This window comes from Nansenia antarctica (genome assembly GCF_963989245.1).
Source record: "Nansenia antarctica genome assembly, chromosome: 8".
Lineage (NCBI taxonomy): Eukaryota > Metazoa > Chordata > Actinopteri > Argentiniformes > Microstomatidae > Nansenia > Nansenia antarctica.
This window is the reverse complement of record NC_137678.1, coordinates 1,217,256-1,233,178: the sequence shown is the minus strand read 5'-3', so window position 1 is coordinate 1,233,178 and position 15,923 is coordinate 1,217,256. Positions and strand designations below refer to the sequence as shown.

General features: G+C 43.5%; 1 protein-coding gene across 2 annotated transcripts in view; it reads left to right on the top strand.

The window, feature by feature from the left end:
• apoba (apolipoprotein Ba) overlaps positions 1–14,262 on the top strand; it is a 45,283-nt gene extending 31,021 nt beyond the window's left edge. For both annotated transcript variants that reach the window (XM_080537559.1, XM_080537560.1), the window contains 6 exons: positions 870–1,243; positions 3,016–10,644; positions 10,963–11,074; positions 11,178–11,207; positions 11,901–12,087; positions 12,397–14,262. In XM_080537559.1, the coding sequence (XP_080393685.1) occupies positions 870–1,243; positions 3,016–10,644; positions 10,963–11,074; positions 11,178–11,207; positions 11,901–12,087; positions 12,397–13,482 (9,418 nt within the window). In that variant the 3' untranslated portion in view covers positions 13,483–14,262. The remainder of the gene's footprint in view (positions 1–869; positions 1,244–3,015; positions 10,645–10,962; positions 11,075–11,177; positions 11,208–11,900; positions 12,088–12,396) is intronic.
• The last annotated feature ends 1,661 nt before the right edge of the window (positions 14,263–15,923 follow it).

The window sequence follows — 15,923 nt, the reverse complement described above, 5'->3', positions numbered from 1 at the left end:
GTTACCCAGGTCTATGGCTGTGTTACCCAGGTCTATGGCTGTGTTACCCAGGTCTATGACTGTGTTACCAGGTCTATGGCTGTGTTACCCAGGTCTATGACTGTGTTACCCAGGTCTATGACTGTGTTACCCAGGTCTATGACTGTGTTACCCAGGTCTATGGCTGTGTTACCCAGGTCTATGACTGTGTTACCCAGGTCTATGACTGTGTTACCCAGGTCTATGGCTGTGTTACCCAGGTCTATGGCTGTGTTACCCAGGTCTATGGCTGTGTTACCCAGGTCTATGGCTGTGTTACCCAGGTCTATGACTGTGTTACCCAGGTCTATGACTGTGTTACCCAGGTCTATGGCTGTGTTACCCAGGCTGTGTTACCCAGGTCTGTGGCTGTGTTACCCAGGTCTATGACTGTGTTACCCAGGTCTATGGCTGTGTTACCCAGGTCTATGGCTGTGTTACCCAGGTCTATGGCTGTGCACAGCAATGAACAGGAGTTTAAGTATCATGGCTGTTCATGCAGTGTCAGCTGATTTTCCAATTAATAATTAATCCATTCATAAATTAAGCACTCTTGTTCTTACCTATATCATAGGTAATCAGAGCAAACTCTTCAGAAGACAGATAGATAGATAGATAGATAGATAGGTACATAGATAGATAGATAGATAGATAGATAGATAGGTACATAGATAGATAGATAGATAGGTAGGTAGGTAGGTAGATAGATAGATAGATAGATAGATAGATAGATAGATAGATAGATAGATAGATAGGTAGGTAGGTAGGTAGGTAGGTAGATAGATAGGTAGGTAGATGGATAGATAGATAGTGAAGAATTCATGTCTCGCCTTTTCTTCTTCCTTCAACAGTGACAGTTTCTTCAGGTACCAATTCAATAAGAACAAATTGGCCATATCGCTTCCTGTGCTTCTGGGAGGAAAGTCCTCCAAGGATCTGAACATCCCCACGACCCTGTCCGTTCCTCTCATCAGTTTGCCCGAAATAGGTTTACGCATTCCTGCCAGCGACTTCCAAATCCCAACTTTCACCATCCCGCGCTCCTTTGACTTCATGCTTCCTCTCATCGGCCTTGGTGAAGTATATTCAAAAGTCAACAGCAACTTCTACAGCTGGGAGGGGACCGTCTCCGGGGGCAACAACACCGTGGATGTTCCCAGCTACGTGGCACAATACAAAGTGATGGCCCTCTCCCCCATCAGTCCACTCTCTTACAGAATCGAAGGTAAATCTTCATCTCTCGCTACATGTTCAATGCACAATTGATTGATGTGGTATGCGTAAAAGGTAAACACTATACCTTGAGATGAGTCTCAAGATGATCATTTAGAAGGATTTGGACATCAACTGACATAGTGATCTAACTGGTTTGTAAGTCACATGACTTGGCTGCTGTGGAAACCAATAAGCTTGCTATAACCCTGATTAGTAACTCAAGCATCGAAGTGATGATCACAAACTTTTCTCATTGATTTATAACAGTTTATATCTGATAACTATCAATAAACTCATATTTAACTGTCTATATGTACATTATAATTTCTTTGCGAATGTTTCACAACATATAACTTAACTCTTTCACCGCCAGAGTTTTCTGAAAAAGTTGCCAGCCAGCGCCAGCCTTTTTGATCATTTTGACTCACCTTCAAAAATTCCCAGAATATTCTGTTCTATGAATATGTAAACACTGAATACATCAGAAGAAAGAAGAGGTCTGAACCCGGGTCTGAATCTGAATCCGACAGGGGGGGGGGGGGGCTTGAAGGCTTAGCACTGTTTTTTTTTTTATTGAAAACTTTATTAGAAGATTTGCAGAAGTAGGTACATGACAGTACATATTACATACAAGGTCAACTAACAGGATAAAAACCCAAGAAAGCCACTGGCTTATTTCAATTGGGGTCCTTGATTCTCAATTCATCGTTACATGTATGATGTGTAAATAATTAGAATTAGTATAACACTAACTAAAACTATATTCCCGCCCGCACCAGCTGGTAGAGATCTGTGTCTTACCTCTAGCAAGGGAATGTGACGAGTCACTGACTTGCATCCGACGAGGGGGTCCTGATGTTCTCGCTTCATTCACAGCGCCGCGCCTAATTCGTCTTCAACGCTTAGCACTGTGCACTGTTTGATGTGTAAATAATTAGAATGAGTATAACACTAGCTAAAACTATGTTATAAAACTAAGTTGTGCAGCAAACTCTTGGCTATGTAGCCTACTGTTGACAAAATACATCCAACATCTAAATAGCAAAAAAGATCGTTTTAGTAATATTGTTACTAACGTCAGAACTGGAGCCATTTGCACATGAAGAGAGAGTCTCTAAAAGACTCACTTTTTTTTCTCCAAAACCGCCTCCGGTCTTGCCGACTCCAGAGGGATAACGTTTATAACGTTGACCCAACGTTACTGTATGATAATATTGCACATTGCTGTACTCGTTATTCAGTGAATTGTCTTACCTTGTCCATCATCTTCTACACCGCCGTTCCCCTGCGTCTCCGTGTTTCGCGTCACACTGTCCTCCGGCTCCAAGTCACTATTACGGTTGTAATGTAAATCACCTGCCTCATCAAAAACCTCTCGGTCTGAGTCCCACAGTTTGGACATGACACATTTAGCTATTTCAGCTGCTGAATAGCTTTTAGGCCGCGGCATCTTTGGGGAAAAAGTGGCGCGACTGTGATTTGATAATCCCGCTTATTACGCACTGGAAAACAGCTGCGCAGTTTTCCTGAAAATTCCTGTTGGCTTGGTGAAGGATGGACATGTGTAATACTTGGTCAAACGATGCATAACAGAGCCCCCTAGCGTCTGGCAGTGATAACTCTGAAACCCGGAATATTCCGTTATTGGCGGCCAAGCGTTCTATCATAAAACACGGAATTTTCCGGATTTGGCGGTCAAAGAGTTAATGAAATACATTTTATATAAGTCATATATTACACTGATAATGACAATGGTCTTATTCCTTTTTTTTCTTTCTAAAGGCACCGGAATGATCTCAGGAACAATCAAGGAGAATCTGAAGTATCTTGTCAACGGGTCAATAAACCACAACCTCCTGGATGCCAGCTTCAGTCTCTCAGAAACATTGAGTGTGACAGACAAACTGAGTGCACGGGCCAACTACAAGATCGAATGTTCAGGTCCTCTGGGCCTTCACACCAATCTGTACTACAACGCCCAGGCAGCATCCACAGCTGAAGAAGTCACGGGGGACGGCATCTTGGATGGAACCATCAAAGTCGGCTCGCTGTCTGCCAGCTCCATCTACAAGCATAACTACGCCATTCGAACCCTTGCAAGAGAAGGAAAAGGAGAGTCCAGCCTGATTGTGAACTCGCCACTTATCAAGATTCACAACACAATCAACGGAGTGTATGCTAATGCAGAGTTATCTATTGTGTCCAAAACCAATGTGCAAAACGATGCTCTCAAGCACGTGGGTGAGCTCAAGTACAAGGACGCCCAACTATCCCTGAAGAGTGACGCTGTAGCGACAGTTATTGGCAAAACTCTTCGCAATAAAGCTGAGATGGGCATCTCTAGTGCGGTCGCTCTTCTGAGAGTTGAGTCCCAGGCAGACGACGCGACAGACCGGGCGTACTCTCTTCTCACAGGATCGGTGAACTCCCGCAGCCTCGAACTAAATTCTGAAGCCTCCCTTACCTTTAAATATGGCCGTGGACTGCATAAGGCCACTGTAACAGTAAACAGAAATTACCTGGTGACCAGCGGGACCAACACCCTGCAGTGCAGCCCTGTAACATTTGAAAACGTATTTAACGGCGCCTTAGATAGCAGCGGAGCCTCTCTGTCTTCCACCTCCAAGGGAACGGTTCAAGAGGACAGCAGAGGAGAGCTAACCGTGGAAGGTCGAATATCAAGTACCGAGGCTTATCTGAACAGTGTATTCAAAGGAAATGTCCACGACGCAAATGCAAGAAATACCATGAACCTTGCAGTGAACAGGCAGGGTTTGACCTACCTTCACAAAATGAGCGGATCTTTGAAGAAGATGAAGACAGATAACAGCCATTCTCTGACTGTAACTTTATGGACTTTGGCTCTTCACTCTAAGACAGACAACTGCCTCAGTGAGGAAGTCTCATACAAACATGATATCATGGTTGACATGAAGCCTTTCGTTACCTCCATGAACGTGAAAAAGGATCTCAAGTTCTTTGACCTCAAGCTGAATGAGGTCGGCCTGATGAAGCTTGAATTCTTCAAGCTGGACCTGAGTGGAAGTCTCAGCACAGTTGGAGAGAAGCATGAGCTCATACACACATATGAAATCAACTATGCCGACCTCGCTGGCGCGCTGAAGTGCAGCACAACTGCGATTGTCGCAGATGTAAAGATGAGCCACAGTTGCGAAGTTGAGTTTGCAGGTCTGTCCTCCATATCACATTGTGAGGCACGAATCTATTCGGAACCCTTCCGTTTCGACAGCGACGTTCGTACCATGGTACAGCCCTTCAGTGTAACTGTTAATCTGATCACGAACAGTGACGGTGAGGCAAATGTGTGTGGGAAGCACACTGGGCAGCTCTATAGCAAGTGGCTAGTGAAAGCAGAGCCTCTGGCACTGGCCTATTCGCATGACTACAAAGTCTCAAGCAAACATCTACTGGAGAGCAACTCTCTGCTGGGATCTGCTGCTCACCAGGAGACTACAGGCATCTTGGACGGCCTTTTAACACCCAGCGACCAGTCCTGGACCTGGAAGACTAAATCCAAGCTTAACAGCCATGCTTATAATCAAGACATCAACGCTTACAACAATGCTGAGAGGGTCGGAATTGAGTTCGCTGGGATAGTGTTCACAAACCTTTTAAACAAAGTTGGGAAAGGCAGAGAGAGAAGGTCAGACATGGGAAATAAAGAGTTCAGTGTCTCTGGTTTCCTAAAGTATGACAAGAACAGTGACTCACATGTCATTGAGCTTCCCTTCATCGAGAGCCTTCCTGTTGCTTTTGAGCACATCAAGACAGCTACAGTGAATTTCCTTGAGTCCCTGCAGCAATTCATAAACAGCCTAGACATAAGCCGGTTAATTGGTGAACTCGAAGCCAATTTGGACCAACTGCCACAGCGAGTGAGGGACTATATGGCCGAAATGGTCCTGGAGAGCAAGGTTAATGAAGTTAAAGAGACACTTGTTTATTTGACCAAAGAGTTTGCTGTTACACTGGATGACTTGGAATCCTCTGTGGAGAAGCTGAAGATAAATGTAGAAAAAACATTGATCGATATTGCATCCAGAATCAGAGACGTGATCGCTGCAGTCAAGGGACACGTTGAGAGAGGCGACTTGTCCGCCACCATTTCAAATATTCTCTCACAAATTGGAGAGGCGGTTAAGGCCTTCGACGAGAAATATGAAATCAGACAGACGATTGTCAGAGCCATTGATGCAATGGAAGATATCATCAGGCAGATTGATCTGCAGAAGCTCAGAGATAGCAGTGTTGCGTGGTTGCAAGACCTTGATGCCAAATATGAAATACTCACAAAACTTCAAGAGAAGATGAGTCAATTGAAAAAGGTCATTGAGACATTTGATGTCGCAATGTTTTTCCAGGATTGTGGAGATTACGTACTCTCAAATGTGTCCAAATATGTGGAGCAGCTAAGCACAACAATACCTACTGAGGACATGGCCTGGGTCCTGGAGTCGATGCAAGACGTCATCGTCAACTGGATTGAAGAATATGACATAGCAAACAAAATCAATTCTGTGTATTCGAAAATCAGGGATCTGTTTCTTAGATATGATATTGACAAGAAAATTGAATTACTCATGGATCAGGTTGTAGTACTCGTAAAGGAATTCAGAATCCAAGACACTATCCAATCACTTGTTGATGCTTTGAGATCTATCAACTTTGAATTTGCATATGATAAGGTTATGCAACTACTGGATATTGTTGTAAATCAGTTAAAAGCAATTGACTTCAAGCAAAGCATTGATGAGATAAATGAAAACATTTCCTCAGTTCTCAAGGCCTTGAAGACATTTGACTACAATCAGTTTGTTGATGATGCCAACCAGAAAATTAGTGAACTAACAAGGTATATCAATGAGCAGATAAAAGCATATGGTATTGCACAGAAAATTGAGGCCATGCAAGGATTTATAAGAGAAATCCAGTCATCTATAATCAAATACATAGAACAACTCAAAGGAACAAAGGTTGCAGAAATTATCAAGATATTGAAGGATGTGATTGACACTACAGTGTACAATGACATAAAGATAAAAGTTCAGGAAATCCTTGAAGACATGAGACAGAGAGTCATTGGCATGGACATTAGGGATGAAATGTTCATCTACCTGCAAAGGGCAAGTGAATCCTACACCAACATGATTGCATACATTTCTGTTCAGTTCAACAGACTGATTGAGGAAATCCGCAAATTAGCAAAGAACCATGAGATTATAAACCAGATCAGCCAGGCGGTGGACGGTGTTCTGAATGCATTGAAGTCAGCAGAGATGGAGATTCCTTCCTTTGTGGTACCTCTGACAGACCTCGTCATTCCGTCTTTTCAAATCAACCTGAACAGACTGCAGGACATGACCATCCCTGCTCAAATCTCAGTCCCTGAGTTCACCATCTTAACCCTCTATACCGTGCCAGCCTTTACCATCGATTTTGAGGAAATCAAAGCAAAGATGGTTGCATTTATTGACCGCATCAGAGAATATGAGTTTCCAATGATTGAACCTATGGACATCTTTGGAGACTTGAGAGTGCTTTACCTACCTGACCTCCTCCCAGACCTGACCTTCCCAGAAATAACTCTTTCAGAGATCAAGTTCCCAGTCATCAACATCCCAAAACTGAATCTGGAGAACTTTCATATTACAATGCTACCAATTCCAATGATCATGTTGCCTCGGGTCCCCAGTGAAGTTCAAATTGGAGCTTTTGGTAAGCTTTACGGGGAGTTTAGAGTGAACTCGCCCTATTACACTTTCATGACAGAAGCAGCACTAAAAAACTCAACAACTACAGCAAAGACCCCTCAGTTCACAGCCAGCCTCTCTTCTCAGGCCAAATCAACCATTAAGTTCCTTGAATTTTCCTTGGATGCCACTGCTCACTTGGAGGCTCCCAGAATGAAGAAATTGGTATTTACTGAGATTGTAAAAGCCGTGCACATGGCATTCTCTATTGATCATGAGGGATCACTGACTTTCAGTGGCCCCTCTGCAGGGAAAACAGCAAAGAGATCACTGACTCCCAGTGGCCCCTCTGTAGAGGCAACAGCAAAGACTACAGCTAGGGCCACGACTGAGATGTACACAGCTGATTTGGTCAACAATTTAGCACTATCCTTGAAGAGTGGAATCTTTGCATCCATGGACACAACCTACAACCACAACTTGAACCTCCCAACTGTTGAAACCTCAAGCCAAGCCACTATGACCCAGACTGCAGCAGCCAGTCTTGAATCTGGTACTATCTCTGTGACAGTTGAGACTATCGGAAGTGGAAAATGGTCCTTCCAAGACAGCTCAAATGATGTTACACACAACAGCAATCTAGAGTTCAACATCAATGTCGGCACTGCCAAATTAACTTTTGTGGGAGAAACTAACAGCAAAGCTGTGAAAATGAAGCAAACCCTGACCGCGGAATCAGTCATCTTCAGTCACATCACTGTTGAAGCAAAGGCTGAGACAGTACTTCCCTTCGTCAAAAGTAGTATTATGGTCTTGAATGGAGAGGCTCATGTCGGTGACCTGAAGATTGTACTAACAGCTTCCCATAACGCGGAGCTCATTGGAAGAATGAGTGGAACCATATCCAATTCTTTGGAATTTCTGGCCCATCCTTTTGAGATTATTTTTGATAGCAAAAACAAGGGGAATTCAAAGATCATTCTCCCCTTGAAACTCACAGGAAAGGTTGATTTACAGAATGATTACGGTGTGATTCTCAACTCCGAGATGCAGCGTGCTTGCTGGGCTGGTCTAGCTCGATTCAATCAATACAAGTATTATCATAACTTCACCATGGAGAACAATCAGCAAGACATAGGCATCTATGCAGCAATGAATGGTGAAGCTAATCTGGACTTCTTGACAGTGCCTCTCTCCATCCCAGAGATGACAGTTCCTTATCTTGAAATAAAAACACCTGATATTAAAGAATTTTCTCTCTGGGAACAAGCTGGCCTGAAGAACCTGCTGACCAACCCGAGACAGTCATTTGACATGAACCTGAAACTTCAATACCAGAAGAACCCTGACATGCAGGCCATTGACCTGGACCTGGAACCAATCTACGATGCAATTAATGAAAATGCCGACGTACTTCGGGCATATTTTGAGTTTGGGAGAGACAAAGTAGTAGCCGTTCTTAAAAACTCTTACTACAAAGCCAAGAAACAGTATAACAAACATAAAATTGACACTTCCAGCCAACCTCCTAAGATCTTCAGAGTCCCTGGATACAAAGTCCCTATTCTGAATATTGAGATCTCTGCTTTCAGAGCAGAGATGCCTGCATTTAGCTTTTTCATTCCCAAGGAGGTCAGTACACCAAGTTTCAAAGTTCCAGCAATGGGTTTTTCTGTGCCGTCGTATACCCTGGTGCTGCCTTCTCTGGAGTTGCCTGTTCTCCATGTTCCCGAGACATTAAGTGAGCTGACCCTTCCCACGTTCAAACTACCTACCATTCAGAACAACATCATGATTCCCACGATGGGCAACATTACCTATGATTTCTCATTCAAGTCCACAGTGATTACCCTGACAGCTAATGCAGGCATCTACAACCAGTCTGACATTGTGGCCAAATTTGGAGCTGTCTCATCCTCTGTATTTGACATTTTAAAAGGTAAAATTGACGGAACTACCAGTCTTACACAAAAGAGGGGTCTCAAACTTGCCACTACTCTGTCCTTGGAGCACGCACAGGTGGAGGGGAGCCATGACTGCACTGTTAGCCTCTCCAAAAAGAACATGGAAGCCTCTTTTGCAACCACTGCAAGAGTTGACCTACCCTACATAAGTCTGGAATTAAACCAGGAACTCCTGGGAAATACCAAAACCAAACCAAACGTGGCCTCCAAGTTGAAACTGAAATACAGGTTTACTATCCCACTGATTGAAGCCTCAGGCAAGGGGGACATTGACCATAATTTAGCATTAGAGGGACTTACGTCCTATGTCTCACTGGAGACGTCTACCAAAGGAAAGATGGAGATGACAGTATTGGGTAGTGGTGTACGTAGTAGAAGAAGTAGTGGTTCCCTTTCGTCCGATCTCGCTGGGTCTCTAGAGAATGAGGCCAGCTTCTACCTGAATGCAAACGGCCTGCGTTCCACAGTGAAGACGAATCTAAACTCCAACATCGCTGCCGACGGTGAATCCATCTTTAATATGAACATGAATAAGAACCTGGCTCTTGAGGCATCTCTGCGACGTGTGTACACAACATTGACTTTTACCAGCAACAATGATGCTGTCATTGCCTACCTCAACACAAATGGGAAGCACATGGTTAAAGCAACCCTAGACTTTGTTCCTCTAACAACCCTGACGGCTAATGTGGAAATTGACGCATCACAGAAATCCAATTTTGGTGATGCAGGAATTGTTGAGAAAATCAACATTGACATAACTGCAGACAAGCAATCATTGATCTGGAGTTGCAAAGAGCAACTGGCCTCTGCCCTTCATACGTGTCATTTCCTCCTGTCCAACGATGAGGCCGAGGTCCGCCTGGAGGGGGCGCTCTCTCAGTCTGCGGACGGACAACTCACCTTCCTGAAGTCCCTCAAACTCCCCGTCTACCAGAAGACGCTCTGGGATGTCCTTAAGCTTGATCAGGTCACCTTCGAAGATAAATTGCAATTCTTCAATGTGTCCACTATTGTGGTTTACACCAAAAACAAGGAGGGAATTGTTTTTGCTATACCGTCCAAATTATTTGAAAACGGGGTCACCTTCAGTATCCCAGAATGGACAATAGCTGTTCCTGCTTGGGTGAAAGAGATCCCACAGGCCATAAGGAAGATTGACATGCGATTTGAACATATGAATATCCCGGACCAAGTTTCAGTACCACCAGTAATCTCTGTTGCATCATTTGATCTACCCTTCACCACTCTCCATGTGCCAGACTTCACAATCGATTTGAAGAATTTGCACATTCCTAAGGTGATAACCACCACAGGGTTTGACATCATGCTGCCTGGTTTGCCCCGAGTGGAAGTCCCCAGTTTAACTATCGACACAGAGTATCTACAGGACAAGATGTCATATCTGTTAGTGAAACTGCCGCAGTATGTCATCACTGTCTCATCGTTTACCCTCCCTAAATCTTTTACCATTGGTGAATACACCATCAACCTGGATGAATTGCCAACCATTACTATCCCAGAGCAAAAGATTGACATCCCAGAAGTTGCCCTGAACCTGCCTGCAAGTGTGTTCCTCCCATCTTTTGGCGCCCTCTCCGCCACTGTGGCATTTTCCTCCCCAGTCTACCAGTTGACATCAACCATGAACCTGGAGAACAGGGACTCCAGCTTAGTCACTTCACTGAAGTCCACCTGCACTTCCACTATGATCTTCCTGGAGTATGACCTGGATGGTAAGACTTATCCTCATTATGTAAACATCTCTTACATTCCCTTCTCTTGCATTCCCTTCCCAGCTGATATAGATCACTGCCTGCAAGTACACTAGATTCATGTTATTTTTGCATTTATACAGCATATTTATTCACTCATATTGGTACTGTATTTGTTGTATTTTTTTGTCTTGAGTAATGTTGTATTGTCATCTTGTTGTTGTATGTACTGTAGCTTGTTCAGCATGGTAGAATACCAAGTCATGTTCCTAGTGCACTGCACATGGCGAATAAAGTTGAGTTGAATTGAATTGAATTGAATTGAATTTGTCTCTGCAGCCACGGCAACCCTGCGCTTGGAGAATGGGGCAGTCAGCCTCAATGGAAAGTGCCTCTTGGTTCACAGTGACATAAACATTGACTGGCAGCACGTCTTTGCACAAAACTTAAGGTATAATATTGTTATACATCGATTTTGAAAATACTACATTTCAACAAATGTTCTGATCACATACAGTGCAATGATGTTTGTCAAATGTTATTTTCTTTCTTAGGTTTAAACGCCAAGCTTCTCCTGATGCAGTGTGAGTACTCGGCTAACGAGATATTTGGATTCAAACAGACATTTTCACAGTAGAAACAATGTGTAGCCAGCATGATGAAGCTCTAATAATAACAATCAATCTGCGCCCCGGGCCGATGTAAAAGTTGGATGGGGGGCGCATTATAAATAAAATTAACAAAATAACAAAAAAAAACAATGATCTGGGGAAATTACTCAACTGACTTCACAGTGATCTCAATGATGTGTATGATTTAAATTGAATTAAATAATGTATATGTATGAAGAATGTCATTTCTAAACGTGTTTGGGAACCTATTGTAAGCTGTACTTTAAAAGGTTTAAAAGGTTCCCTTTTTGTTGTGCCTAAATCATATTGTTTGAATTATCACCATTATCAATCTGGTAATTTAATTATCACCATTAACAATTTATATACAATTTCATTACAACATTACGGTTATGTTTTGTGCTTGCTGGGTCCCTCATGAGAACCCTTCAGGTGAGAAAGCTTTTAGCTAGACAGTGTACCACCTCCTCTAGGTATGGAGAGGGTCCATTCCCATTAAAAAGTAACATGATGCAAGTTGAGTAGATTTTAGTTTTCCCAACGGGCTGAGGTGAAATGATGTATGATGTATGAATAACATGATAATAAAAAGAGAGTCCAGAGCACTAATCCATAAACTAAAGAAAGTTCCTCTGTATGTCCCAGTGTGTCTCGTCATATGCTGAACGTGGACGTCACCAGCCCTACCTTCACTCATGTAAGCTTCCGCTACGCCTCCCGCAAGGACGGCATCACGGCGTCCGTGTCCTCCCCCTCGGCGGGGTTCCTGGGAGTCGCCCTGCAGCGGAGGTCACCGTCTCAGATGTATGGAAAGATGTTCAGCCGCTATCTGGTGAGAGAGAGCTACCTCCTCTAGTTGGCTTTTGACTGTCTTCAATCACATGTGGTTGATTCTAAAAATGTACCTCCAAATTTCGCCAGAGAACTGCCATCGGATTTGCATTATGATTTATTGACAAGATAAATCTAGATTTTACAGTTGAGGTTAAACAACGGATTCTTAATAGGACTAGATGTTAACTAGATGCATGATGTCATGCTAATGAATCAAAATGTATGGAGAGAATGAATGTTACTGTTTCTGCCTACACTGATAGTATAGGCAAAACATTCTGATCCCCTCTTTGTATTACTTTTCCAGTCTACTCCGGACAAGGACACAGATATTCTAAGCATCAAAGCCACTCTTAAAAATTCGGAGAAATTTATCTTGCAGACCGTCTGGTCCCTAGATTTCCTTCATCAATTCATTGAAGGTTCTAAAGAGAGGATGCCTGCTATCACTGGCGCGCTCCGCAAGTTCATAAACAAGTATCACAATGCTCACTTTGGCTATGATGTGAACCGTGCTTCCATGAAGCTGAAGAACTCGGTCTCCAATGCCATTGAGAGAGTTTATCATGAGGTCCCAATGACATTTGATAAGATGCAGTTTTCAATTGATGAGCTCAGTGACCAAGGCAGAGAGATGCTTAAGAATGCTGCTGACAGTTTACAGGCGATCACCATCAGTGAGCAGGACATCCAAGTCCGCTTCGACGCTGTTCTGAAGTTCTTGGATAAGACCAAGTTTACTCTGCCTGGATTTGAGGAAAGACTTACCGGACATGAGCTCTACCAGAAGGTGTTAACAGCTATTGAACAGGCATCCCAAGGATTCTCAAACCTCATGGAGACCTTAACTGAAAACAGTGTGAATTATATTAGAGGCATGGATTTCACAATCCCTGGTTACAATGGAGTTGTTAGGGGAAGGGACATCTTGGACAACCTGAGATCTGCCATGGACTCCATCCGCCAGGAAGGGATGGGCTGGCGTGATGTCAGTCTGGAGACATTAGTCCAGAGAGTCAGTGACTTCCTGCAGCTATGTTTCCAGAAGGCAAATGAGGCCATTGCCTCCCTGAAGATCGAAAACCTGGACGGCCTTTACACAGAAGCCCGCAACGCTAGGAAGCACGCAGCTGAGTATAAAGACCGTGCCAAAATGAAGATCCAGGAAGCGTATAATGAGATGACGATGGAGCGCATGAACAATGACCTCAACTTTCTGATTAGCATTTTCCAGAGTCACCTCTATGGTGGGCTAAATGAATTTATTGACTTAATGAGACAGGCGTCACAGAGCACAGCTCCATACATACGAGTGAGCAGCAAGAAGGTGGACATTGAGGTTCCCCTTCCATTCCTCTGGAAGTCCTTTAGTGAGTGGCCAGCACAGATGTGAGCAGTGGGTTTCAGCACCACATGACTGGGAATGACTAACAGCATTGATACTGTTGAGAATGCCTAACAGCATTGATACTGTTGAGTGGAACCCTGTGCAAAAGCCCATTGCTCTTGTTGTTGATACAGTGGCTTCGGAAAGTATTCAGACCCCTTCACTATTTCCACTATTTCCACATTCAGAGGCTACATTTAAAATGGATTAAATGTATTTGTTTTGCCATCAACCCATACACAATACCCCATAATGACAAAGCAACACGTTTTTAGAAATGTTAGAAACATTTACATAAGTATTCAGACCCTTTGCTGTGACAAAGAATTCAATCGATTTGAGTGCTAGGCTAATAGTTATTAGTTATTATATATCAATCAATTCCACACGGTGGATTAGGCTGTCATAATTGACATTTCTGTATTTAAATTTGTTTACATTTGCAGAAATGTCTAAGAACATGTTTATGCTTTGTCATTATGAGGTATTGTAGGTGGATTGATCTAATTGAATCATTTTTAAAGAGTAAAACGTTTAAAACAAAATGTGGAAAAAGTGTAAAGGGTCTGAATACTCTCTGAAAGCCACTGTAAATAAGAACGTATTTAAAACTTTTAAAACTGTTTTCCTAACTCAAACCCATATACATTAAGTTTGAGCTGTTATCTCTGTAATAAATAAAAAGTGTTATGTTTTGTAAGGCCTGAATGATTAACATGTATGTAGGTTCATATTTTGGGCAATAAAGCTAAATGTTACTGCACAAAGCCTGTCATACATTCTTCACCCCAACATTGACACTTTCTCATAATTATATCTAATTATTGATAGTAATTTTCTTAAAATTCAACTTCATACTTCTGATTCTGGAGATGACTTAACCTGAGTGTGTTGCAGTGTCCAGGTAGCTTGTGCAAGGAACAATTCGTTCAGTCAGGACACTTACCTCAGTCCAACCATTTATTGCATGAAAATGGGAACACATTTAATCAAATACTGATGAAACAATAAATAAATAATACATCTGACCACAATGTCTTATGAGGAGTATAAGCAGGTGGACTCGTCTAGAGCTTGTGTGAAAGTGGCCTGTCTGTCACAGAACCTTGACATAAGTAGGTCTTATTTGTGAGTGACATTTGTGAGTCCCCCTATCACCCCAACAGCACTATCACAACATGGGGCAAGTTTACATTTCTTGAAATAAAAATGATAAAAGCAAGCATTGCTTGATGAAGTGTTTCCAGAGAGGTGGGACTTTTATATTTGTTTTACAAATATGTACAGCTATGTACCTTCAGTGTTTAAATGAAATAAACAGCAAAGCATAGACACAGCACCCACCCTCCCAGATGACCCAAATACCTTCTATGCCAGATTTGACCCCTCTGCATGACCATGCCTTCCTGCACTCCCCCCTCCTCGCCCCACCACCACCGCTGCCTCCCCCATCTCCCTCACTGAGGCTGATGTCCGTCGGTCGTTCAAGCGGATAAATCCACGCAAGGCGACCGGCCCGGATGTTATCCCTGACATGTCTGCGCCCGCCAGCCGGCTGGGCTGTTCACCCTGTCCCTCTCCCTCTGGACTTTCCCCACATGCTTTAGATCCATCACCATCACCATCATCCCAAACAGAAAGAAACGTGATCAGTCTTAAGGACTGGTGCCCCCCTACTCACCCCCATAGCTAGGACTGGTGCCCCCTAGTACTCACCCCCATAGCTAACAGTTGCTTTGGGGGACTGGTAGAATCTGCTCCATGCTCACCCTTGACCCCCCTACAATTTACATACGGCTCAAACAGAGCCACAGAGGATGCCACCGCCCACATCCTACGCCCCCCCCTCTCCCACCTGGCAGGGAAGGACACTTGTTCATGGATCACAGCTCAGCGTTCAACACCATAGTGCCCTCCAGACTTGTCAGCAAACTCAAGAATCTGGGCCTGAACACAGAACTGTGTGACTGGATACTTGACTTTCTGATGGACCACCGCCAGGTGGTGAAAATGGACAATCGCACCTCCTCACCACTAGCCCTCAGCATAGGAGCGCCACAGGGCTGAGTCCTCAGCCCCCTTCTGTATGCCACCTACACCCACGACTGTGTGGCGACACAAGCCTCAAACGTCAAAGCGCCCTCTCTTGACTTAATGGAAGTTTCACCGGCATTTCAGAATAGTGTGTACTCCTTGCTCCTCCCCTTGCTCAATGCGAACTACTTCTAACTGAAACAAGTAATCTATCAATAATGTTCACGTTTTTGTGGTGCGAGTGAAAGAGCAAAAGTGAAAGCCATTTATTTAGTTGGGAAATGTTCGCGGAAACATGAACACGGAAATGAGCCGGCCAGCGGAGACGCTCATATCTGCTGAACCCGTTTCAAACAAATCCCCTTCATTCATTCATTCATTCATTCATTCCCCAAACCAAACCCAGACAAGCT